Source organism: Lepisosteus platostomus, chromosome 8, assembly GCF_059453375.1.
Source record: "Lepisosteus platostomus isolate fLepPlt1 chromosome 8, fLepPlt1.hap1, whole genome shotgun sequence".
NCBI lineage: Eukaryota > Metazoa > Chordata > Actinopteri > Semionotiformes > Lepisosteidae > Lepisosteus > Lepisosteus platostomus.
This window is the reverse complement of record NC_142618.1, coordinates 57,840,566-57,867,710: the sequence shown is the minus strand read 5'-3', so window position 1 is coordinate 57,867,710 and position 27,145 is coordinate 57,840,566. Positions and strand designations below refer to the sequence as shown.

General features: G+C 38.7%; 1 protein-coding gene across 1 annotated transcript in view; it reads right to left on the bottom strand.

Annotated features, from left to right (window-relative positions):
- The window catches only part of gmds (GDP-mannose 4,6-dehydratase), a 304,999-nt gene extending 289,848 nt beyond the window's left edge, over positions 1-15,151 (bottom strand). Inside the window, exon 1 of the mRNA XM_088644042.1 lies at positions 14,897-15,151. Coding sequence (XP_088500168.1) covers positions 14,897-14,995 — 99 coding nt within the window. The 5' untranslated portion in view covers positions 14,996-15,151. The remainder of the gene's footprint in view (positions 1-14,896) is intronic.
- Positions 15,152-27,145: the final 11,994 nt, after the last annotated feature.

Below are 27,145 nucleotides of genomic sequence, written 5' to 3'. Positions count from 1 at the left end.
TCCACAGTGGAACTACTGTACTATGTCTAGTAAAACTTGGCATGTAGTCTAGAAAAAGTCAATAACAGGAACTCAATCATAAATGCCCTGGTTTCCGGTAAGTACAGCACTTTCAGCTGCCTAGCCTGACAAGGTTGGCGCATGTAAGCTTAAATAACAGATGGAAGGTCCAATTTGGCCACAGAGCTCCAGTCATTTGTACCTGTTTTTAATAGGGGTTTATATTTGTACTTCTTATGTTCGTTAAAAAAAGCTCTTTGCATACTCCTGTCTGCCAAAGCAAGTAATAGTTCAAGTACTGAGACAGTTCATGAGCACCCGCAATTGGATATTTAGTTTTAACAGGACCTGAGGTATTCTTAAGAAAACTGATAGGGCACACAAGAACCCACTCTGCCTTTGATGCCTTGTTTTCTACTTGATAGTTGCTACACCTTGGGCTTTTTTAGAAAAACATCCCTATTTGCTTTTCAGTGTATTCATTTGTCTCCATGTCCTGCTTTGCTTTGCCGAATGAGTGGAGGTACCCCTTCCTCCATTTATTTAGAAGGTGTCTGGTGCTCTAGCTTGGCGAAATCATTTCATCACAAATAGTATATATATATATGTATGTATACAGTACAGAGGGAATGAGCTCAGGAATGTAAGTCTGGACATCTCTCAGGCTCATGGTGCTCAGAGATAGCCTCCTGCACAGGAAGGTCACGCAATACTGATAAGGTTTCCTGCATCAATCATATACACACCTTTCCTGGCTAGCTTCAGTAGCTACCACCAAAGAAATAAGTAACAGTACCACAGAGGTGAATGTCATTTTTAAACAGTATGTGGAAAGTATTCTTGTACTTTATGTCCCATAGCTACAAACTTCACTGGTCTAGAGAAACTCACATAATTAAAGCCAAATCCAACTTTAAGCATTGAAAAGTGTTGCTGTGCAAATGTTCTCTAAATTTGATGTGTTTTTTTTCCAGAACTAATGAAAAGTATCACATTATTGGACACAGTGCTACATGGCCAAGCCCCAGGATATGTTACCTGACTTTTCCTCAGCTGTTCAGAACCACTTTCTCTCACCTATTTGTGTACTGTACATATCAAGCTTGACCCTCACTGCACCCACTCCACAAAAATAAATCTCAATTTTCTTGTATCTTGGCGATGTGGAGAACTTCATGGGATGCTAATCTCAGCACCCCTTTCAAGCACCCTTTTCACACCACCAGAAAATAAAGGCTTGAAAATAAACCTGTTAACTCCTCTCTATTTTTAAAACAACGTTCAAATGAAAAATGTCTACTGTAAAGTGGGATGTTTTCGTACAACTCAACCACCTCTTCAAACTAAAAACCACTCTAAATAGTTCAGTCTCCTAAGATACTGCGGCAAAGGTATTTTAAAGTTATTTATGTTAAGCTGCACTCTATATCCATGATGCTAGGAAAAAAATATATCAATTTAAAAGGATTTTTAAGCTACTCAAAGATTGGCAGAAAAATGCTTTTTTCAGTAGGGCCTCTTAAGGTTCTCAAAAACAAATTCCAACAATATCCCCTTTGCTAAATCGTTACAGGTTTCTCAGGATGGATAGTGGATTTACAACCCTTTTTATTTTGAACAACATCTTAGAAACTCTTTTGCAGTATTCACTCTCATCTGCGGTACCAGTGGTTGAAATGTGAAAGTACAAAACTGAGAATTATTGAAACAGAGAAATTAAGAAAACAAAACAGTATCAAACAAAAAGCACTGCAAATGTACATCTGTGTTTGAGGGCTACGATATGGAGCACTAGTTTATACAGGATGTGAAACACTACATGCAGTTTTCAAGTTGGAATGAAATGAAAGCTTAAGACTTTACTTCAGACTCTCCCAGTCTAGTTAGCTGGACCAAGGTAATACAAGCCAAGAGCAATAAATACAGCAGCAGAATGACCCCAGAGAGCTTTGTGTTCTATGAATTATAAGTTAGATGATACTGCTGTATGACAAACCATTATACCCCACATTACACAGAGAATCCTGTAAGAGTTTCTACTACAAATAAACCAATGCGAAATGGTATGTCGACACAGTGTCACTGCAAAACCAAACACAGAAAGCTGAAATAAGCTAAGTAAAGAAGTACAGATCATGATGTTTTTTAAAATGACCCAATTCGATAACCCTGTAAATTCCATCATCACAGTGCGGCCAAACGCACAAAAGGTGCAAAGCTTGGTTTTGCATGGATAATCCTCTGGTTGCATTAAAACTGGAATTCTGAGAGCTCACGGTTGCTCATTCTAAGAGAGTAAGTATTAGAATAAAGAATAAAGTGGTGTTCCACGGAGAAAAAACGATAACGTTCCCAAAGTCAAATCTGGCAGGATTTGTTTTCGCTAGCATTGTCATGCATGCTTTTTTTTTAACTCCTAACTCCCGTGTTAGCACACCCATTCTGCCACAGAACGCTCGCTCCATGCAACACCCCTTATTATCTCCAAGATCACTTTGACCCTTCTGGCAAGCTGAGCCTGCAACATTTCTAAGCATCTGTAAGTATGGGCTATGCAGTCCTCAGAGGACGAGGTCCCTGGTACAAAAAGTTTGAGAAACACTGATCTCTGGGAGACTGAAGTATTGGACTAACCTATTCCAGCTCTTGCACAGACTAAATATTTACAACCCTGTTAAATGGAACTGTGGAGTATATGGGAAAGTTCCAGAATACAGAGCGAGTTTATTACTGAAATAATATTATCACTACTAGCATCAATCACCAGGACATATTTTGTATTATCTACATATTGTACATATATTGCACTAATTTTATTTAACTAAAATTGCATTTTACCTACAATATTAAAGGAGTACAGCTCATGTACTAACAAAAGGAATGAAAGTGTCATCAATATTACATCTACTTGAAGAGCACACAGTATGCAATACTGATTTAGAGATGTCTATCAAGATTAATATTGTAGGGAGGGAAACCAATGGAAATTAAAGCAAGCACATGATGCCAGAAATGGGACGATCTTAAGTGCGTGCCATCACATCTGGCTGTCACTTGAGTCAATCTGCTCTATTGATTGTGATGAGATTCCACTTTGGTGGTTCTTAGCAGAGAAGGGAAAACAGCGATATTTAGGGATTAGAACAGAATGGGAAAATGTGTAAACATTAATTTAAAAAGCCTTAGATGGATTTGTGCTATCTGATGCTTATACATTTGAACACTATCCCTTCTCCATCTTGTACTTGTGGTCCAATAATACTGCAGTTTCTGCTAAAGATCTTGGACTTGGAGCAGGTGGTTCATCCAAGTTCACAGTAAGGCTGTGAAGGCCTTTCCAGTCACTGGTACTAGTCCGGTACCTAGGCCAGACAAGAACCGAGTAAAGGCTCTTCTGCTGCGGGTTCTTGGTTCTTTCATTTGTTGTGATGCTCCTCACACAGTACACTGCAATATTAAGCCTTGCTCAGAATGTGATTTCATACTTCAGCTCTTATCAAATCTCCAGGTATCCAGTCAATCTGGCATATTGTATTTAACGACCACATTAGAGATGACATATTCCTAGGTAACGGATATATAACTGACAGAACTATCTGAAGGTGTACGGATGTAAATCAGATCCTTCCTTTGTCTGTGGAAGTGAATGGAGGAATGAGCGCATTCAACGGCTAAAGTACTAATACAGTATTGGGTTACTTGGCAGTGCAGTAATTAGCTGGTGCTTTTAGGCAAGGGTTTTAATCAACTCTGCTTCCTGTATTGCAGTCTTTACAAAATATTACACCTCCTTGTGTTTATAATTCTATACAGCAGGGATTTCTTACTCAATTCCTGGAGGGCCTGGTGTCTTCTGGATTCTGTTCCACCCACATTCGCCGTTACATAGTTGGTCTAATTATTTATTTAGCTGAATAACTGTAATATGTCTAACCAGGCTCTGAGGTGACTTATACTGTAGGTAACTGTATCTTTAATGATGTGAATGTGTTCTGTAATAAACTGTAAAGGTCCTACAGAGAAATCCTGTACATTGGTAATTGGGGAAAAAAAAACTTTTTGCCTGTTTCTTAGAAATAGTTTTTCTAAGTAGTCAAGTGTTTAATTGACTTCTTAGGTTCGACCAATATCTAGAAGACTCAGGCCCCTCCAGGAATTGAGTCTGATATCCCTGTTTTAAAAAGCAGTGATATGCTAAGTGAAAGCAGTGATAGTGATATCGTTACATACATATTAACAAAAACGACACAGTTCTGTAACAAATAGTTTAAATGTACTGATGATTCAGGGAAACCTCAGTTCCTGTTTGGGAGAACGGCAGTACCATTCTATAAATAGGAATGGCTGGTTTCTCCTCACTTATTCTCACTTAATTTGTGCAATTAAGCGCAAAGCCAAGACAGCACCATACTGTACCTGTTAGCAACACAGCTGTGTGAATGCAAATTATATAAGCATGTATGAATGAGCTTATACTACGTACTGAGCATATGAAAGAAACAGTAGTTATAATAGCAACAAATTACAAAGCAATGACCATAAAATGTGTAAGAGTGTATGTAGTAGACAGACGCGCTATCGCACATGCCATGGGCGGGGGCGGGACATGGCGCAGTGGTTAGCGTTTCTGCCTCGCACACTCGGGCCCCGGGCTCAGTTTCTGGGGTGCTATCTGCATGAATGTCTCCTGAGTGCCTGCCTGTGTCCGTGCATCCGCACTCCGATGGACTGGCGTCCCATCTGGAACCCACCTGGTACCCCTCGCGTGCCGGCTCCCCCGCAAATGGGCCCATTCATGGTGCTGATTAATATTAGTCATTGACAGGGAGGAGACAGTGAAAGTCACAAGCAAGAGGTGTCTGAGGCAAAGCAAGCAACTCCAGGTTGCAGGTGCTGTCTTGTGGGATTCTCTCCTATTCCTCTTGTAGGTCCTGGACAAGCAGATGCCTGTCCACTGGTCTTTGAGCCCTTGATGCCATACTGTATGTCACCCCAGTTTGTTCCTCAAATTCTAATCACTTGGGTTAAAATAGAATCAGGCATCCACAGCATACAGGTCAAAATGAGCTCACAAGAAAGCCACATACACCAGCAACAGCAGGATTAGACGTGTCAGGAGGAGCCCCAGGAAAAGCAGGAAAAGCAGAGTGGAGTACTGGTTAGATCTCTGTACTGGGAGACTGTGGGCCCAGGGAAAGGCAGCAGAGTGGAGTATTGGTTAGATCTCCAGGTGGGGCTGCACATTGGTGGTGGTGGAGGGGATCCCCATGACCTGTAAAGCGCTTTGAGTGGAGTGTCCAGAAAAGCGCTATATAAGTGTAAGCAATTATTATTATTATTATCTCTGTACTGGGAGACTGTGGGTTCAAACCCATTGCCGTTGTTGAACTCTTGAGCCAGGCACTTCACTTAAATTGCTCCAGTAATGTCCTGGTACATAAATGGGTCTCCACGGTCGTCACATGAAATGAGAAATTGGCGACTGTGAAGTCCCAGCATTGACTTAGCCTCCTACCAAAAGCACACTGATCTCTCTTCAGTGTTTTTCATTCTTGATTTTCACCAGTCTTGATGTTTAACAAGTTAAATCACCTCATCACCTGTGTCCAATCAGTTCTGTCACAAATGAGATGATGTAGCTCTTACACAACAAAGTCTCGTAACTGTATCACAGTCAGTTATCATGACCAACTCATTAATCAAATTGACACCAAAAAGAGTCAATTTATCATTGTCCATTATCTGTATACTGTGTGTTTCTAAAAATAGAAATGCATAAAATTACGTTCCTTTTTATTCTCAGTATATTTTAAACTAAACCTACAGAGCAATATGGTTGGTATGCTGCAGGCTGCTGGTACACATTATCCCCAGGTTGCAAGTTTGTTTTGGGGTTTTTTGACTGATGAATGCAGAATAAAGGAAAAGTTAAGTAACATTATCAAATAAATTATCTAATAAACACATTCCTTCCAATAGCATTACTGACTATTAGATATAAAGTCTGTGCTAATGAAAGCTTCTGCAACTATAATCAACTCCAGACAGATATAGTATGAAACAAACAAGGGTGTAAAAGACAAAACATTCTACAATGTTTTTAACACCACTGCCGTAAAATAAAATCATATTTGAACACACCAAGGACCTGCCTTCCTGGGTAAAAATAAAACGTTTAACAAAGCTACTGTATGTTACCACAAATAACCTTTTCCCAAATAACTTTTTCTCCTATTGTTCAGGCATAATCACACGTAGTACAGTAGACACCAAACTAAGACTTGTATCCGTTTGATTTTAGAATCTATCATACAGTCTAATCTCTCTCAATAGCAATAATAAGTAAATATCCTTTATGTTATATGTTAAAATGGATAACATTTGAAAAAGAGCCCAAAGCACCAGAAGTCTGTAAAAGACTCAACTCTGTTGTGACTTTGACTATTAACACGCAAAACAACAACTGAATGACCTTTTTTTCGGAAGAGTAATGAATAGTCCTAGAAATAACCGTATCATGTGGCATTGAGTTTTGTACTTTATTGCTGCAGGGCACGTGTCTTAGTTCTGATATGAGGTCAGGAGTTTCCAGTTCTGTGGCAGCTACTGCTAACTGCACTCGGTCTCGGTAGTACAGTATATTGCAAGACCTGGCTGTTGCACCCAGTGCAGCTGAGCTGACATACAACATCAAGGCGCCACCTTCTGTTCGGATTGCAACATTACACCACTTCAACCGAGATTCTGCCGATCTACAGAAGCATGCTCTGAAATGTATTGAAGAGAAAAATCCAAAAGAAAGCATCTATAAAAACATTGTAGTTTGCATTGTACCTATTTTGAGCATGATAATATAATATCACTCGGCTTTGAATCCGATTTTAAAAAGGGCTAGGTTATAATACCATTCATTTTCAGATATACAGAACTCTAGATTTGCTTCTGCTGTGATGTAAAATTTCACTTACTTGCTATACTAGTTGTGTTATTTTTCTTATCCAATAATGTAGTCCATTATGTACCATTCTAAACATTGTTTTGATACCAATCTAGTTCCCTTATATAAGGAGTCAACTAAATAAATACTAACAAATATTAACTAACTGCTGGAACTTTCTTTCTCTCTCCAAAACATTTTGTCTCTACACAATTTACAAATTAATCTTGTATAAATAATGTGCTCCTGACTGTGGAAAAACCATCTAGAAAATATCAGGAGGACTCCTCACTACATTATATTAAATTGTTCACTGTTAAAATTTCCTTACAGCAAATCCTTAAAAGAATGCTATGTACCTCAGGAAATGAAGTACCACACATTTTTTAAACAAAAGTCAAACCAATATGACTACCGCAGCTAATTAGAACAAAAAAGATAAAACATGAGAATTTAATTTGTATTGGTGCTTGTTAACTACCACATTCTTAACATGAAGATAAATCAATTTTCAGACCGCTAAAATGTTTTTGTTTAAAATTAAAACTAGATTTTGCAAAACATACAAAGATATTTGGAAAGAAAAAACTACTTACATCTTAAATCAATTTTAAAAACATATAAAGGGGTTTAGAGATTAACATGCATTCTATAAAAGTCCTATAATTTACCAAAACAATTCACCCCATTTAACAGAAACAGGGAAATTTCTGAAGTCTTAAGATATAGTTAGCACGGTTTTCTAATATAATATAGATTTTTTATATTCCTAGAAGAATTTAGTTCACCTACGTCAAAGCCAATCATTAAATGATCTGACATTAATGTTACCCGATTAATAAGTCCCCCAAAATATTCGCAACAATTAGGAATGGTGGTGCATTTTGGAGCTCTCACATTAATGAGCGGGGAAAAACTTCAGCTTGGCAAAGGATAATTTTCTCCGGCCTGCACCGTTACCAAAAATTGGCTTCATAAAAAGTTAGAGAACGTCTTTCAATGCCAAACAATTTGATACTTAAATTTATGACCAAGCAGAACGTCCTTAGCAAGCAAGTATAAAAATAAACAGACCACATACTGTAACAAGCATCATTCCACATGCACAGTACAAGGATTTAAAAAATTTAGATTAGGCATGGAGACTAGGATAGTATTACACATCTTCCCATAACCCAGAAATAAAATATGTATACTACACAACAATCTGGTTTTCCTGTAAAAGAAAGTACTAAGATATTAAGAAAAGTAAACCTTTTTTTATACAGACCACATGATCGATATTTAATTGAAATAAACCAAACTCAGTCAAGAACAGGGTTGTCAACATCCCGTTTTTTCACTGGTCTGTGCTTGATCCCTTAAAACAAGAAATCAGGCACAAAATATGGGAACTATGCATCCCAGTGGATACATTGACAGGAAGAAAGTACTTTTGAAAGTTTCCTTAGTTACTGCTTTGCTCTGTTATGGGATCATCAAAAGGATGGGAATGCTAAACAAATCCTGTCAAACAGCTCTCTGTCCTATAGGAGACTGAACCCTGAAAAACTTAAAGATGCAAGTCAACTTTATTAGTTGCTTTTACATCTAATACTTAGATGATTGGAAAATTAAAATGTTCTTTACACTAAGAGTTCTTTGCCCAACATGAGATATAATGAAGGCACACAGCTCAAAATACAGTGGGATACCGGAATGTGATCTGGGTACTTTCACACTGTCTTTCCAAATGAGCACAAACTATATGCCAGTATAAATTAGACAGAGTGCTTAACTGTAGCAGTAGGCAAGCATCTAAGGAATGAGAAGAGAATCATTCCTTGCTGAAAAGCAAAGAGAAATATGAAAAACGTTTTCGAGCTGCGGAGCCTTTTTTAAATGTGCATACCCCGAAGATGTCTAGACACCCGAAGAAGGCTTCAAGAGTGAAATTTTGTGTTTTTCTACTTTCTTTTGACTCAGCGTTAAATTAATCTCTAGTCTTTCCTAAAATGGATAGCCCTGATTTTCACTCCATCTTTTTTTTTTCAGACGCAAGATGGTCAGACACTAATGGCAAGATAATCTGACAGATGTGCTATACTGTGTTTCACCAAATAAATGAGAAAAAAAACCCCCGAGAAGACGATGCCTAAAGATTTTGCTGGGAAAGAGCAGCACGGCAGGGTTTTTGGGTTGTTGCCTGGGTGATGACGGTTAAGAGTATTCAGAAAAAATAATGTGTGTAATTAGAAGGGTGTGAAATGGTGGAGAATATGTAGAAATAAAAAAGATGTATTCACACAGATGTCGAATTAAACTGCCATCTCCTAGAGTATAGCAGCATCAAATAGACTTACTCTCAGAAAGAAGCACTCAAAAACATCTAAGAGCTTTAGGACAAGCACACTGTTTTAACACTAGCAAGTCGATCTGGCTTCACAATTACTTATGTGGTAGTTTTTAACCACTAATGACTGCTAATTGGCAATTAGCTGCAATCATATTAAAATTGACCCTTTCACCTACATACACAAAACAAGGAAGAATAAATATTAAAATATACGTTTATACACAAACCTGTAATACAGCTTTGTACCTCATTCAGGTATTTATGTCAATTATTCTAAAAAAAAGAACGAATATAAAAGATTCTAATATTCTGCTAGCAATGAACTCTGACCTAACTAATTGTTATGTATCGAGACACAAATACACTGAATGCAAACATTTAAACATTTTTTTTTTATTTCCTTACAAGAAAACCAGTTCAGTGAAGTTTCATCTCCACTTTGGTAACCAAACCTCTAGCCCAGCCTCTAAGAACGCATCTTCTCTCATCTATGGTCTTTTTTCCTGACAAACTAAAGTGCAGATCTTCACACTCTCCACATGGTTCCTGTAAATACAGGGAATTCACCCTCAAATTGAAATCTGCACTCATTTATTCGTGACAACGGATCTATCAGTGAACCTGTATAACTTGCAGGTAAGCTCTTAATTTATCTAAATCTAAACTAGAGATCCTCATTTAAAGGGATTTCTTGGAAGCTGGATTTTTGAAAAAAATCAAAATCATGTCTTAATTGAATGTTACGTCATCGGTCTCATCCCAAAAGATCCCACAGCACTTTAACACAAGTAGGAGAAGTCCCTGAAACTGGGACACAGATTCATATTTCGACAGGAAAATGACCCTTTCCTCAAAGGCAAAGCAAGCCCTGAATCATTTAAAAGAAGGTGGAAGTCCTTGAGTGTCCCAGTCAAAGTCCAGATTAAGTACCATTGAAACCCTGTGGCAGGAGCTGAGGGTTGCTGGTCACCACCACTCCCCCAGTAACCTGCAACAGCTGGAGCAATGTTTTAAGGAAGAGTGTGCGAAAATTAAACCCACATGATGCGAAAGGCTGGTTTCAACATATTACACAGGTGTGTTTAAGGTTGTAAATGCTGCTTCAGTCTCAGGGAGCTGAATACAATACCTGCACAAACTGGATTTTTCTATTTTTCAAACAGTTTTCTTTTACAATAAAAATGCTTATTCCCCAACAAACTGTTAACTATATTTTGTTAATCACACACAAAACAAAATCCTGTTCAAATGTGTTGCAATTTGAGACTGTAACATAGCCTAATGTGGTCAAGGACAAAGATGGGGGTCAATCCTTTCCATACCCACTGTGTATAAAGGCATCGTATGTACATATGTATCAGTAAGCTAAAAATAATAAAGGCGCAGACTTCTTATGGAAACACAGCCAATGGTCCATTTGTGATTTCACTTTTTACTGCAGATGATTACTTACCACGTCATCAAGATATACAGAGGCAGGCAAGTCATATAGTGCAAATACATTTATATTCCTTTGTCAGGAAGGAATCATATCTGCTTTGTTGCATAGAATAGCATAAACAACAGTTGAAACTAGTTTGTCCAAATTCCAGAATCAGTCCTAAGGCACGGCAATCACACCCATAGAAAAGTAGGCTAGGCAAACACACCCATAGAAAAGGAGGCCAGGGTTATTCAAGTTTCAAGAATGAATGGTTTTTAACTCGTGATGATGAGCTGATGATGACACAACCCAGACACAGGATCAAAGAATCCATTTTAGTGGTGCAAAGCAAATGGGTTAATGCCACACAGTGGACTGACATGCAGGAGAAGAAATCAATTTACTGATAGCATGGTAATCTGGTTTCACAACGAAATGCAGGTCTGCACAAACTGTCCAAATGGAGAAGACAGCGAATGATTTAACTCATCTGTGTCCCCGTATGTATATTTACTAAAACAAGGTTTCAAGCATGAACCAGCAAAGGCCTCGTGCTGCCTGCTCCGACTCTAAAACCTGAACTGGCTGGACCTGCTGTGAAATGCAGGCCACCTCCATCCCTGTGTTTCTTTCACTTTCTGCACTTGATTGTCTTGCTCTTTTTCTTGATTGTACATGTAAATCAACCTTAATCCTATAAAAATCTCTTGAAATACCAAAATAGATGCAGGGGCAGAATGGACCATTTTTTCCCCATTAACTTCTCTTACATCTTGAGTGCTCTAGAGGTATGCTTTATAGGTGACAAGAAACTGTCCAGTCTGCGCCCTGAAAACCTCCAACACAAAAGAGCATTGAGAAAGTTACATCTGCTTCAACCCTTTATTGTTTTAGAGTCATTTCACAGGCTAACAATTATGATCCACCATGAACTCGATCTCAAGTCATAACACCCACATGCAACCAACCGGTACACTCGCTGGCAGGGTTAGCAGGTGTTGTCTCGAGAGATATCTGGTCATGTACTGTGCAAGCCAGTCACGGTGAGCTCTCTTCAACTCTATTGGTTTGCTTCTGTGTCTCAAAGTGCTGGACTTGTCCCCAGCTGTTCTTCTACGCCCTCTGGTTCAGTCAAGGGCCACAGCTTCCAGGGGTTTATACTGATGTTGCAGTTCTTCATGATGGCTTTCACCCTGCCTCTGAAACATGTCTCCTGGTTTCGATTACCTTAGCTAAGCTAAGCGAAGAAGACCTTCTGGAGTAAGGTGTTTGACACATGGACGGCATGACCAACTCAACAGAGGTGATGGCGGATGATTCAGTGCTTGTGGTTCTTCTTGTGGGAGAAGAGTGATGTTGGTGCATCTGCTCTCCCACTAGAAATGCAAAGTCTTCCACAAACAGCACAAGCGAAATAACTCCAGTCCTTTTATGGGTTCCCATAGGATCATGTCCACGATTTAGCCCTGTACATTAAGGCATGATGAATGTGCCATAGATTGGCAGTTAAGTTTCAGTTTTGATGTCCTCAAAAACCCTCTTCCTCAAGCAGCCAAAGGCTACTCTTGCCAATTTCATTAAAAGAAACACGGCATTCTGTGAAGAATGACTCCCTGGGTGCTCTATACTGTACCTTCCAGACACTCGTCATGAATATGTATTGACAGTGCCAAAAGCTCCAGAGTGCTACAGTGTTACATACATCAAGTTCAATGGCTCGTCGACAGAGCTACTACAAGATAAAACACACGAAGATCTCTGCATCCCTGAACAAGAGGAACGTTCCTTTATCACATACCACAGACACTCAGTAGGCAGTTTTGTAAGTGTGACAACAGCTAAATGGGTTCCTGAATTAGGAAGGCTGTGCAACTGGGGAGAGTGCGTGTGTATTATGCCTGATAAATCAGTTGAACATTACTTGAATGCGGTTTCACAGAACTGCTACTTCCATAATGAATTATTCTAAAGCCTTCAGAAGAGACACAAGGAAATGGACACTGTATATGGGACATTATTGGTGGAAATTCTTTAGTGAATATCATCTTTGTAATGCTCAGCTTCTACTAGTGTCATCTAAACGTATTACAGACAATGGTTAGGAAGTTCCCTCAGCACTGTGATGACAAGTACAGAAATGTAAGTGTGTGTCCAGAGTATCCAATGCATTTAATATAAAGGGAACACAAGGACAATAGATCACAAACAAGAGGACTGTACTGGCTTCAGCAACATGACAAGGTGAATTGTCCTATACTCCTACAAACCTTTGGGTAAAGAGCTCTCATTGGCTCAGATCCAAATGCACTTCCACATAGAAGAAGGTTTTTGCTCTGTTAAGATACACACTCTCACCAGCTGTCCATCTTTCCAGGAAAAACAGAAACTTAAACATCAATAATCACAGCAGTAAACAGGATGCAGTCATACATATTCAAGGAATGCAAAAGAATGATTGAATCCAGTATTGAAACTGAAGAAAAAATGGCAATGTTATTCTCTTCATCAGCTCCACTGTACATAATGACTCCAGAGTTCTGAACAGTATTGCATAAAATTGACTGTTGTGCATTTACAGCAGTGGCATTGCTGTTTTGTGTCTTTTACAGCAGCCGACAAAACAGAAAGTCATGACCCTGGATCAGAACTAAGACACATGGCAGCCGGAGTCCCTCCACCCCCCGTACCTCAGGGTCCTAAACCCAGCAGGGTTCTTGCCTTCTTTTAAATGGTCAACAGCCTAAGGCTGTGAAGGGACAAACTGGTCTAGTCTGACCTTAACTGGGGCGATAGGACCCTACAGTACCTCCTAGTTAGAGAGCTACTCATACATAGAAAACGAGCTGGATATTCCACCCGGGAGACCAGAGCTGGGAAAACCTGTATGACAGTATGACAAAGAAGTTGAAAAAACAATACAAACGATCATGTTTCAAAAAGGGAAAGGCAATGTAGACGTGGCAATTTGGGCAAAACTGACTCCACCAGTTCAACAGGTGACACAGGGGTGTCTCTACTGTAGGGGACTCTCACTCAGTTCTAGGGCCTGCTGGACTTTTTTCCACCTGAGCTCTCTGATTTGCTCCAATTTAATTTATCACAGAGCCGTAATACTATTGATCAGGCTCCAACGTGTTTTACGTCATCTGTCAATTTGAAGGTTAATGTTTTGAGTAATTATTTTTAAAAGACAATAGGACATATTCCATACTGTATATGCACCTAAGAAAATAAATAGGATAATATTTAATTGGTTACTTGTAACAAATACCAGAAGACGTTAGGCTTCCAGGAACTGATATTCTGGCCTCTACTGTAAAGATGCAAGTAAATACTGTTAAAAATGCAATCATTTTAAAAAGAGAAGGATTTAAAGTAGATCATTAAACTGACTATTATCATACAGAGGGTTACACTTGCAAGTGGATCTCCTTAAGACTTTAAAGATGTCAAAATATCAGCTGTGTTGACCATTTCATTTCTATATTGTCTCTGCTGTAACAACAGCACACATGCAAAGCCTGTAATAAAGTCATTATAAAATGCAAAGGACTGGCGCTCGGTTTACACATTGCATTATTTCAGTTTCCGCGTAAGGAAACAACTATGCCCCACCTCAGAGTGTCCGGGGAGCAGGTGGCGACCTGTTCGTCAGCAAACAGGAAATGCATTACACCAGGATGCATGAATCTCAGGAAAAGACAAAGGTCTTGCTGGAATTACAACAGATGCGTTACGCAACAATATTCAGGAGAGCGAAATGGGTAGAGAGAAAGAAATATAGAGATTTGATTTAAAAAAATACTACGGAATATTTTTTTTTTCCTGCAGAAAGAACACAAAAAAGAGAAGTTGCTAACAATGCAGCGTCCCTCGATCTGTTTAAGTGTGAAAACACAATTCCCCCCAAATATGAAGATGACCCAGGACATGAAGAAGCACTACACTAAGTTAAAGCGAGAACATCTCGCTACAATGTATCAAACCAAGCAACCCCAGAGTGAATATGCCTCAATTGATATCCTGCACTTGTTGTCCAACGTGCTTCTTCCTTTCAGTCTGTCACCGACAGAAATAACGCTCAAATACAAAACGGTTCTGATTTTTCATGAACAAATTCAAACACAACAAATACGTTTCCGTTCTGCAACACTGCATCCTCCTGGTGTCCTGACTCCTTGGGATTTGACGGGCAGCTTACCTGTCCGGTGATGCCAGTGATGAGAGCTACTCTCCTCTGACTGCAAGCCTGCTTCTTGTTCAGATCAGAGCCGGGGGATGATGCTGCACACTGAGCCATCGTTAAGGGTACTGTTTTTGTGCAAACGTGTCACGTCTGTTTGAACTGACAGAGTTTGTGATGCTTGTTTCCTTATTGTCTGTAGTTCTGCAGGATCGAAACTTGCTGCCAGTCCGTGACACGTTGAAATCAACCGCTCAGCCACCAATCGGGAAGCAGCCCGGAGCCCTTGCGAGCATTACCATAGACAGAAAGAGCAAGAGTTTCGTGAACAATTCTTCACATTTCACAGCGCCAACTGCAGGTAGGAAAAGTCTGGAGGATTATATACTGACTTTTAATCTTTTAATAAAGCTGTCTGTTGTGGATTCATCTCCGTAATTTAACAGATCTTGGGTAACTAATTTATTATTTAACATACAGTATCTGTTAAATTCAAATAATTATATGTTAGCAAACGGGAAATACAGGAATATTTTTGTATGCTAGGCATGCTAACGACCCCTAAGCAAGCAGATAACTATGTCAATTTAGGAGGGGCTGGAATGGAAACCAGGAAACACTTGCAGACAACTTGTCTTACAGACAACTTACCTATTTCGAAGACTCCAGAAACCAGAGCTGACAGCAACCAGAGTGGCTTCAGTATAATGAAAACTGACTGGAGTCTGCAATGGTACCTTAAGAATCAGAAGTAGTTCTCCAATTATATGTTGAAGTGTACTGAGGCTGTAATGAAAGTAATGAAAAAGATTTCGGACAAATGTTGGACAGAATTAACAGGATGAACATGACTGGACTCTTTAAACATTTCTTTAATAGGCATTGTAAACCCATCACATTGTGATCAATAACCTTAAAAAGGAATGTGACCATAAAATCAAACAGACAAATCAATATTAAATTGACCTTCAAAATATCAAAAGTTGATCATTCACTGGTTATTTGGTCACAAAAAGCACCAGTAGAGAAAATACACAGCAAGGCTTACACAACACCAACCTAGAGCTGTGTACAGTTCTCATGCTGCAAAAAACACTGATCAGGAGATTTGTGTTGTGTGATTTTTGTATGTTGTGTAACTGTGTACTGAATATCACTGGAGCTAACTTGGAGCTGTCTTAGGGAGGCATCTGTTCTTCATACAAACTTTGCCAGTGGAAAAAATACAAGAGAGTATGAAAATGCTGTTCAACTAAGGTTGTCTCCGTTTTCTTGTTTTTCTTTTTTTTTTTAGATTTCAGTGTTCAGACAAATAAACCCAATCGACCTGAGATCATCAACACGTTTTTTCCATCCCTGGAATCATTCTTTTTCTGCAGAAGATAAAATGTGGTTCCCATCTAAACGAACAAGTGCAAACATGATCTGCAACATAATTTACTGGGTCAAAACGACCCCCTTAATTACGATTCTAAGTACCAAGGGGACAAACCTGCCACACACAAACACTAGCGCTTGTTTGTGATGGATTTCCACTGCAGAGTCCAAGGAAGTGACACCATAATTATCTTCAGAAACTATATGCTTATACACTGTGAACTCTCCTGCAGCCTCATTAATTGATACACCATCAATCAATTACTTAATTGGATGCATGGTAACCTGTACAAAATGCAGTCTGACCCTGTGCTTGAACTGTAATTGAAGGAATTAACTCTAAGCACCCATATGTTACGTCCAAGTGTGGTCCGTGTGTGTTTTTGTTTCTATGTTTCACACTTCCTGACTTTGGTTGTTCTCCTCCCCATTGGTTCATTCATTCATCCAACTTGCCATATCACGCCATTCGTAATCAGCTTCTCGACCAATCAGAACTCAGCTTCTTTGGTATTTAACTTGGAGGTTTCCAGAATGAAGGGGCCTTTCGCTCGACTTCGGTTCTGCCCGGCTCAGCTTCGGCTTCGATTTCGCTTTCGTTTTGCTTCGGCTTCGTCTCCGTCTCTCTTCATTTTCGTTCGTTTCGCTTCATGTGTGTTTTCATGTAGCTTCAGCTTTGTTGGTTTGTGTTCGTCTCCTACTTGTACTTTCATTTGTTTGTATTATCCTTTATTTTGCCATTATTTTTATTCGTAGTTCACTTGTGTACTTGTGTGAACTTTTGTGTAAAGGGTTAGTTAAGGTTGTCGGGTACAGTGTACACACGTAGTTGGTCTTTTGTATTAATAACACTAGTTTAGGACGGGTGAGTGCCTTTTGTCTTGTATGGTTTTGGGTAGTCAGTGAAGGTTAGCTAGGCCGTTAGAAGACGCCAAAGACCGAATGTTTCGGGTTTTGTTTTGTAGTTAGGTCAGCTTCCCCTCACTTTATTAGTCAGCTCCATTTTGTTTGTTATTTTCTTTCCTTTGGCACCACTCAAGTTCCTTTTCCCTGTGTGTTAATGTGTCCTGTACACGTACCAGTCACTTATTCACTTTAAAATAAATCACTTTTGCACCACACTTTTGTTGTCACGCTTCCTCAGTCCCTCACCAGAAAAACACCTGTATCCAAACCCATCCTAAATGTTACACCCCTTTACCCCGAGACACCTTGGTCCGTAACACCATATAACTAAGCACAACATATGTCAAGGTTCAAAACCTGGTTAGGGCCCTTGATTCTTGTCCGGTGATGGGTTCAGACCCTGGGTGGGATGCCTGACTGTGTGAAAGCATACTTTTTAGGTCATTGTAACAGCAGACGTTTTTTTCAGATGGCATGTGGTTAAATAACAGATGGTTGAAAACAAAATGCCACGATAGATCATTCTGTGCAGTGGACTCTGTTACACGAGGCATAGGAAGTAATCTGATAGTTCACTGAAGATTTTTTTCATCACTTGATCTTGATATTAAATGGAATAAAATATATCCAAATACACCCCTTCGAGCATCTCCTTGAGGAAATAGGATAAGCAGTGGTGATCACACATCACTGCAACTCTGCAAAAATTGAGCAGAGCGCTCACTTACCTGCCAGCTGCCACTGCCAGGGTTCTCCATCCTTCATTAAAATAAAGATCGTAAGCATTTGATTTCTATTGAAGAAATAGGAGGCTCTGGGGGATACAGCGAGTCTGTTTTATAGTGCGCTTTTTATTACATGCCTCGCTAATTCAGGAAAGGGAAAGCACATGTATTGGTGAAATATGAGAAATTCAGATTAACTCTGGATTTTTTCTCGACCTTATCCTGCACAATGAATCTGACACCTCACCACATTCTCCCTTCTTTTGCCCAGATTTCTGTTTTCATAGCAGTTCTTGGGATGCTTCTAATATGGAAAACATTGTGGGAGTTAACTACGAAACGTGCCAGGACATCTGATAATGCAGGAAAATGCCACGGCCGCGGGATCCCAAAAATTAAAAAGCACTTGTTTTCCAAATAAGCTATTATTGTTGGACAGACATTCTGCAAGGTGAAGCAATTAAAGTTTTACTGAGATTATAAAACAAAAACAGGTATTTCATTAATTTATCACACTTAATATTGCTCCTCAACATTATTACAGTAGATTGTTTCCATCCTAGTTACATTATTCAACTTGGTTCTGCAGTTGGAAAAGCATTTTTTAAGCATTCCCTTATGAGGCTCTCCCAATATTATTTTTTTATATTACTTTTAAGCACTCACCACAATTCACCCTATGGTTCCATTGTTTCCTATGGTTTTAACATGTCTTAATTGTCTTTAACTACACTGAACCATGCGGTACAGTGGTAGACATTCCTGGAAACATACACTAAAGTTTACCATGATAGTTCTCTGGATTAGTTAATCACAGGAAAGACATGTTACAACCATTAGACACCTTAACAAAAAGTAAACACAGAGTAAAAGTACAGAAGTGCCACAATAATTTCACTTTGGAATAACTTCATATTGTTCTTCTCTTTGTTGGAAGCAGAAGAAGCAATCTTTGCCTGCAGGCGAACCCGAAGCATTTTTGCAGATACACAAAGGGAATTGATGCAGAATGAGCTGAACTTGTATCGTCACACATCTGCAATTTCAAAAATCACAAATACTGGTGCAAGGAGTTTGTCTTCTAATTCTAAATTCTAATGATCAGTTTTCTTGTTTTTAACACATCTTTGGAAGGCAGTATTTGCGGTGATGGGGAGGAATTTGTTTTGTTTCACATCTTGTAACCCCTCCAGAAGAAGAATGAGCGCCCTTCCCCTCAGAAATGCTTGCCAAGGAAAAAAACTGTCAGCTCATTTTAAAATCAGATCATGCTTACGGAAAGTAAAATTATGCATTTTTTAAACAGGTCATCATGAATTGTCACATAATTTCTGAGCATTCTGAGGTGTCTAATGTCATAACTTAACTAGAAGCCATTAAGAATTATGTAGCACAGAAATGTTAGCTAAAATTGCACTAACATTATTTAACAGATTTTGACTTGTTTGCATCTGTTAATTAGGGTGCTTTTATTACAGAACAACTCATGTTGGTCTACAGGGGTTTTTTCCTGTTAAAAGTAACAAGGGAGGTTTGGAATTGGTTTTGCTTGATTGGAATTAAAAAAAACATTTTAAATTCAATCAGAATATGACCAAAAGAGTTGAACTATTTCAACTCTTTCACAGGGTTTGCGTTCCTGTTCTTCTTTCTGTTTCATCCTGCCTTCCAAAGACAAGCTGGAGATTAATTATTTACAAATAATTTACTGTATATAAATGTGCCTTTGTTAATGAATTAATGGTTTTTGCTACTGATACATATGTTTCCTGTTACTAGAATCACTTTGCTGTATGTAGTTCACTAAATGTGTTTGCATAGCCTAGGCTAACATATACAGTAAATGAAGTGCATATACAGTAAATGTAATTGGTACTATATAGTAAATGAAGATCATAGGTTATGATCTACAGTGCTGTGCTAAAGACATTTTTAATACACTTGAGAGATACAACATATGTATGTTAAGAGTATGACGATTTACTCAAATTACTCCACTAGTGTTTTCTACTACTAGAACAACTTATTCCTACAACTCAGTTCCGGTGAAAATAAGCCAGGCTTGTCATTCAGCAGTCTTAAATTCACACTGAAACTTAATTTCAGCAGTTCGGGTTAAACCTTACTGTACACAGGCAGCCAATATGAAGAGCTGTAGTAATCAATCCATCACATTTACGGAACCTAATCAACTGATTGCCAGGTGTATTCCTCGCCCTTAATATCAGCTGTTCCTCTCTACCCATGCACATACTAAAAGCCTACTTTTTTATGAAATACAGATCAATCAGGATGAGCCATTCGTTTAAAACAAAACGTGTAAAGGTCATGCCATACTGTACAACTACATAAAGAAGGAAAAACACTGAGTGAGAACACTGGAACTACAGTATATTAAACATCTAAAATGTTTGCACACCAGTGTGCATGTACAATAAAAGGGTAAAGCGTAGTTATGTAAAGCAGACCTAAACAGTAGATTGAAGTCAGAGAAACATTAAATTTAAGATCTATAATTTCTCACCACTGGTAGAATTTAAACTAGTTGTGTATTGATGTTGAGGCCACACACACTGAGATTTGTCTTTTCTTCAACAGTTCTAAAATAAATACATCAATAAACATTCAGGAATTTAATGAAAATTGATATTGGCAGCTTCATCGAATTCCCAAGGCTTCAAATTACTGCACATTTCTTTAGACCTTCCCAATGTCCTATTAAGGATGCCTCACTGTGAGACTGACAGTCCATCAGAAAGCATTTCCTACTCTGGGAACTTCAGTTACTCAAAAGGAACATGAACAGACACTCCATGTTACAGCCATTAGCCTGTGAAAAATGGTCATTCCCAAATCATTCCTGATAAACTGTCGTAGAGTCTGTGAGTGATGTGATGTGATGTGAAGATGGACAGATGCGTGTTGCAAGCTGTCTGCTGTCTGCTGTCAATGGAGCAAAAGAGTGTTTTTGCACAAAGAGTGAATGCAAACATAACAGAGAAACTCTTGCAGAAATGGTAAAATTCTATCTCTATGGCACATAAAATAGGCCTTTACAAATCCGGAGGTATCCATCCAACAGGTTTTTCAGTCTATAATACATTCTCTCAGGCTTTATCTCCCGAAACTGACCTGTACACACCTTCTGACCCACAACCACACCCTTCTTTTCTGTTACCTAGCTGAACTGGTTACTTGCCTGCAGTGGCTTGTTAACTGCTAATAACTGTTTATCAACCATTGTGTTCCACATTCCAATTCAGCCTTTCTTTAGCATATTTACAATGAAATAGCAAAATATGCATAAAAGTATACATTTAAGGATAAATACCTAACACACTATAACTGTAGACCTTAATTACAGCTACTCCTATTTAGGTATTTCAGGCAATTAACCAAAATAAAGAATGCCAATGATAACTTTTAATGACAATCATTTGTCATGGACAAAATAAGCATTTTCCCAAATCTTTCTCCTTTCGTTTGGCATAGAAACCAGACACCCAGCTTTAAACTTTTTTTTTCTTTTTTGGGAAGGTTCATGAAGGACAGCCCTTTGCAAAACCAGGTATAATCCCATTGCAAAGCCAGATCTGGGCATGTTCGCCTTCTCCCAGTGGATCAATGGCAAGGGCCAGTGTCTGCGGTGCAGGGCAGTGCAGGGCAGTGAACCCGTGGAAGGCGGTCAAGATGGAACCCTGCCCCTTGGAGCCCACAGGAGCTGCTGTTGTCACTGGGAGGCAGGAGAGGCCTGATGTGCTAATCCCAGCCCAAGATCAAAGACTGAGACCCAGGAAGAGGGGCAAAGTCACGTATGAAAAGAATAGCAAGATGCAAACCAGTCATCCCAATATCAATTGCCCATATCTATTCTCACACTCTACAACACAGCCAGTGCTCTAATACATGCTGGGACATACAGCACATGTCTCACTTCACAGCGTGGGGGACATGTTCCTGATCTGGGAGTCCCACAGTCCCACACACCTGCGGTTTTTCGCTCCAGCCAGGCTCTCAGTTAACAGACTGATCCCTGGATTGACCTGATACTAGGATCCATCTGGTTAAGCTCTTAAACACAGAGCGTTGCAAAAGGGGATTGCCTCTCAATTAAAATAAATAATGATTAAAGTTAAGAAAAATGCCAAAGAAAAATGCCAAAGAAGGCTTGTACTTTCAGTCCAAAGAATTCAAGAAGTAACTAATGTAAGTATCTAAACGGACATTTCTTAGGTTTTACAATTAGATCTGACTTGTCTAAACTAAGATGTTATAAAAAAAAAAATTAAAATCTATCATCAGTTGAACACAAAACATCCCCATTAGTTGCATTTTATGTTACAACTTATTTGTGTCTGTCTGATGAAAGCAACTCATTAGGAAGCCTCATACAAAAATGCATAAACATCTAATATACAGTATATATAATTTGTGATTGCAGTCATTCTTGTCATTGCCGTCAATAAAATCATTACCTTCAATAAAATACCAAGAGTTTTTTGAGTCATCAAAAGGCATAAATATTACTTATTTTATAATAGTCAGGATACATGATTTTTATTGCATCAATGTGTAGCAAAAAACTTTTTTACGACAGAAAAACTTTGTTTGCTGATATTTTGAGAATCCACCCACAGGAGAAAGAATCTGAAGTCCTAAACCTTATAAAGCCAAGATGTTCATTACTCATTGTGTAGTAATGTGTAATAATAAAAAGAGGACATATTTCTACCAACATGGATAAAGGAAATTATTTTAAAAGCAAAGTGCATATTTGCCCCCTAAAAAGTAGTTTTGTACAGCAGAAATATAGATAACTTGAAGTTACAATTAAAAGAGTGTTACAAGTAAAAATGAATCGAACGGTCTTAAAACATTTAAATGAAGGCTTGATAATCAGATCCGAGTTATTAGCAAAAATAAGATAACTCATTCAATTCTACGTGAATTTAATGGGTACTAGCATTATCACAACCTCTTTAACTCAGTCAGCATTGATTCAATAAAAAAATGGTCAATTCTGTTCAATGAATCAATAAAACATCTTTCTTTCTTCCAATTAAATACCCAGGAATCGCACAACTCTACTGTTTATACAACTAGTTACCAAATGTCTAACTTCCTTAACTTTACCGTCTGCCAAAATGCTCCTCTGGGTAAGCTGTGAGCACTTGGCTAAATGGCTTTCCTCCCTCCCAGGAGAGGACTACTGACCCTAAAATAACTCCTTGACTGGCTGAACGTTTTGTTTAGCTTGTGGTGCCTGCGGTCATACCACCTTGGAAGGATTCTGAGCTCATAAAATCTTAGGAGCTCAATGGGATTGGGTCTGACTTGTATTTGGACAGAAGACCTCCAAGGAACATCAAGCAGGAAGGGAAGTGGTGGTGGTGGCTTGGACTGGAGTACCTGATCATAAAAGGTCAAATTTAATTTCCATGCATGGAGGGAACATTACAGGCTGGTTGCTTATCATAGGGGTCTTTGATTTCAATTCTGTTTATTTGGACTTAGGGTTAGGCCTAGACTGGATTGTAAAAAAAGCACTGCAAGAATGAATTGCAGTTCGACACATCTGTGCCATAACAGAGCACGGTCAGTTCAGCAGTCCCGGAGATACATTTTATACACAGTACTGTGTCTGAAAAAACAATACAAGTGCTAATCTGTTGGCTGGCAAACCTGTGCCCACACACAGGTACCCTCTTCATGTGAGAATCAGAAGTCCTTTACTATAGTACATCCATTATCGTCAAACACCTTGAAGCTTCTTTGTTGACATTTATTTTAGCTTTCACAAAGCGTAGTAAAACGGCAGAATGATATTGGTGCTTTAACAACTGTATATTTGTTTGAACGCAAGGGATCGGAAAATTGTATTTTTAAGAGCAATTAAATACTGTACAGTATTACTAATGCACTGCAGTTCTCTGGATTGTCTGGCTAGAGGCTTTCCTCCACTGGCATGGTCGATTACTGCTTTGAATCCCTTTTTAATACAAGCTCAATCAGGCGTCATGTCCACTGAAAACACAAAGACACAACAGCTGGTTAAGAATACAGGAAATGAAAAAATATTTGTATTTCCTTGGAGTAGAATAGTGCATTGAATTAAGTTGCAAGAAGCTGCAGTAAATCTTTCCAGAGCTCATGTCTCCATCTGCTGGAGAATGCTCACTGCTCATCAAGAGTATTTTATTAACAATGCATGGCTTCTCTCAAAAGCAAAAAATATCCATTATGCATAGCTGATCCGATCGTGCATGTACTCTTGACCTGTGTTCTAATATTTTTAATGCAATTTTGAGCACATTTATAAACAACTGATCCACGTTTACCCATGGTTAGCAGGAAATAAACCTTTGTCCGGAAAAGCAGTCATGCATTTCAGATGCTCTGGTGTATTCAGATCCTGGGAAAACTAGTACAACTCACAGGTTGTAAAACTATAGCACAGAAAACAGAAAATAATGCTGTATTTTCTTGAAATTGAATTGTAATGAGGCAGGGAAACAGATGTGGGTACAAGGATGATTTGACAGTTATTACTAGAAGGAAAATTCTCACACTGTGAAATTGCCAGGAAAGCTGTTAAGGCTGTTTATTACTGTAGCTGCACGCTGTAAATACACACTTGGATGGCAAATTCTATTAGGAGGAGAGTGAAAGTTCTTTTTTAAGGTCTTGTGCCCGATGTGGAGGCATACCATACCATTACAGGCTATTCTTTTATATGCTCATCATTTCTGAATCTGTACTTACAGTATAAAGTGTATCCAAAACATACATTGATGTGGGGGAATTCAACCCTTAATAATGCTACCAAGCTTTTTTTTCTCAACATCATCTATGCTTCACAAAGTCTCTAACTGTTAATGCAAATACAGTATATTGACGTACGTACAGTATGGATTACTGCGCTCATCAGTATATAGATCACACAGGTGGTCACTCCTTCAGCTGCATGTTCAATCCGAACCAGAGCCCATGTGTTGCAGACTTGTTGAACAACTCAGAGGCTTCCTACTGAGCTCCAAAAGCAGAAATTCCTGTCTCTGATCTCATGTTCCCATTGCGCTTGTGGTCTGGACAGGATGTACTGTCAGCGAAAACCCTCCTGGAAAAGGACCTCTCTGTCGCACCAGACTGACCTGCTGTGATTCTATCAGCTTGACAGACATGGGATTGAAAAGACCTCAGCTAAAAATAAACCAGACAGTTAAGAAAGCATTATAAACAACAAAAAAGCAGCCCAGAGTGACACTGAAACAAAACCTGGAACATTGAAAAAGCCAGCTACTGACCAAGATATGTTTGTACAAAACCTTTTAATTGCTGCGTAACATTCACAGGATGTGTGTGGGACATTGGTGCCTAGACTTGCAGTGTTTTTTTTGCCATTTCTTACTGACAGTGTGAAAACTACATGCGGATTACAAGAAATAACAGTGTCCTTTACTCTTCTAGAGGCAGCAAACGCATCTTTTACCAGATCTATTAGTAATAAAGTCAGCAATCAACCACCAGAGCTGCAGTTACAGTATATCAAGGGAGAAAAGTAGGATTGTCTTTCCCCCTTTCAATACAGATGTTTTTGAGGAGTCTAATCAGAAGATTTGAAATTTGAGACATATAGTGTTTGCTGCTTAACCTGCCCTGCGATGCATTCATTTTCTAGAATGATCTTCATTTATTTCTCAGAATGAAATAATGGTGCGTACTCCTTATAATTAAAAATCTGCTGCAATAGACTGGAACAAACAGCCAACATCAAATCATATCGCATTCAGACACATGGCCATGAATTGAGCTTATATTGCCAGACCTGCAGGCACATTCATGCCCACACCAACAAACTGGAAGCTTCGTATCCAGTCTCTCAGGAAGTCTGGAAGTACAGTTTCTTCCAAAAGCATTGGGCAGCAAAGGCAAGTCTTACAATCAATTCTTTTTCATCTGTCGTGAGATTGATATGAATGATAAGTATAAGATAATATGATTAATGTTTGGTTAATTACATGCATACTGTACCATACAATTGTAGATTAGAATAAAAACCTACCCAGTGAACATACAATCCATATTGGGACATTCATGTTCAGCAAAGATCACATTTGCCTGCTTTTCTGTAATTAAAGGTTCTTTGGTTTTCATTTTGATGTTTGACTACGAACTCCAGACACTGACGTCAATTGCGAAATAGCTTGACAGGATGTTCATGGCTCATTTATGACCTTAATTACCCAACAACAAACACCTGACCAACAAGAAACACCTGTGATCCAATTGTCCCAATACTTTTGCTCCTTCAAAATAAAGGGCCTCAGCAATATCGATTTGTGTAATCGACTCATAAAGACGGAGCAAAATTGACTTTATAAAAAATATAATATTTAGGAGTATATTTAGTTTAATCCCTGTGCTTTTGGTGTGCACCGCATTTCAGGGGTATGTATATTATGATAAAGATTCATGTGGAATAAAAGAGTATAGTGTATATTTTATTCAACCGCATTTGTTTTCATGACTTTTGAGCTTTCTAAAATTAACATGAGGCAGAAGAATAATGAGAAATGTTACTTCCATGAGGCCAAAAATCACACACAATTAAATTGTTGCTAATAATAGTGTTGCTCTGTGGTAATCATGCTGCAATTAATTTAGGAGAATCGGGAACATTTCACAGACGCAAAGCCTTTAAACAAAGAATACAAACAAGCAGACATTTATGTATTTGCAAAGGGTGGCATTTCTGTTTTCCTTAGTTGACAGGCTGTCATAATTCACATGTCATATTCAAATTTTTCCAATAATCTGCTTACATTGTAGGATTTTCCTTAAAAGACAAGAAGTTTGAGTAAATATATGCGGACCTAGGTAAAGCACAATAAACACTGAAGATTAGCCTGCTGCAGTAAACACATAAGCTCTGGTGTGAATTCTTGCCTACTGTAAAGTCGATTTCAGCAGACTTATCAAATCTGAGATCTAAACTGAAAGCTTCTGTCATGCTAAAAATATGTACATTTGATCCAAGAGGCCACAGACTTCACTCAATTGAAGAGCCCGGCAATGCTCTGTGATCTGTCATCTTTTATTTTAACAAAACAATCTACCTTTTGTGACAGGAGAGCAAAATTAATGGGCTTCTCCAAATGTTACCCTTTTTTCTGTTAGAACATGTAAGTGTGGCAATCATGTCTGCTGGGTTTTCTACACTATTCATCTTACATGTGCTAAAAAAGGAACTGAGGAAAAG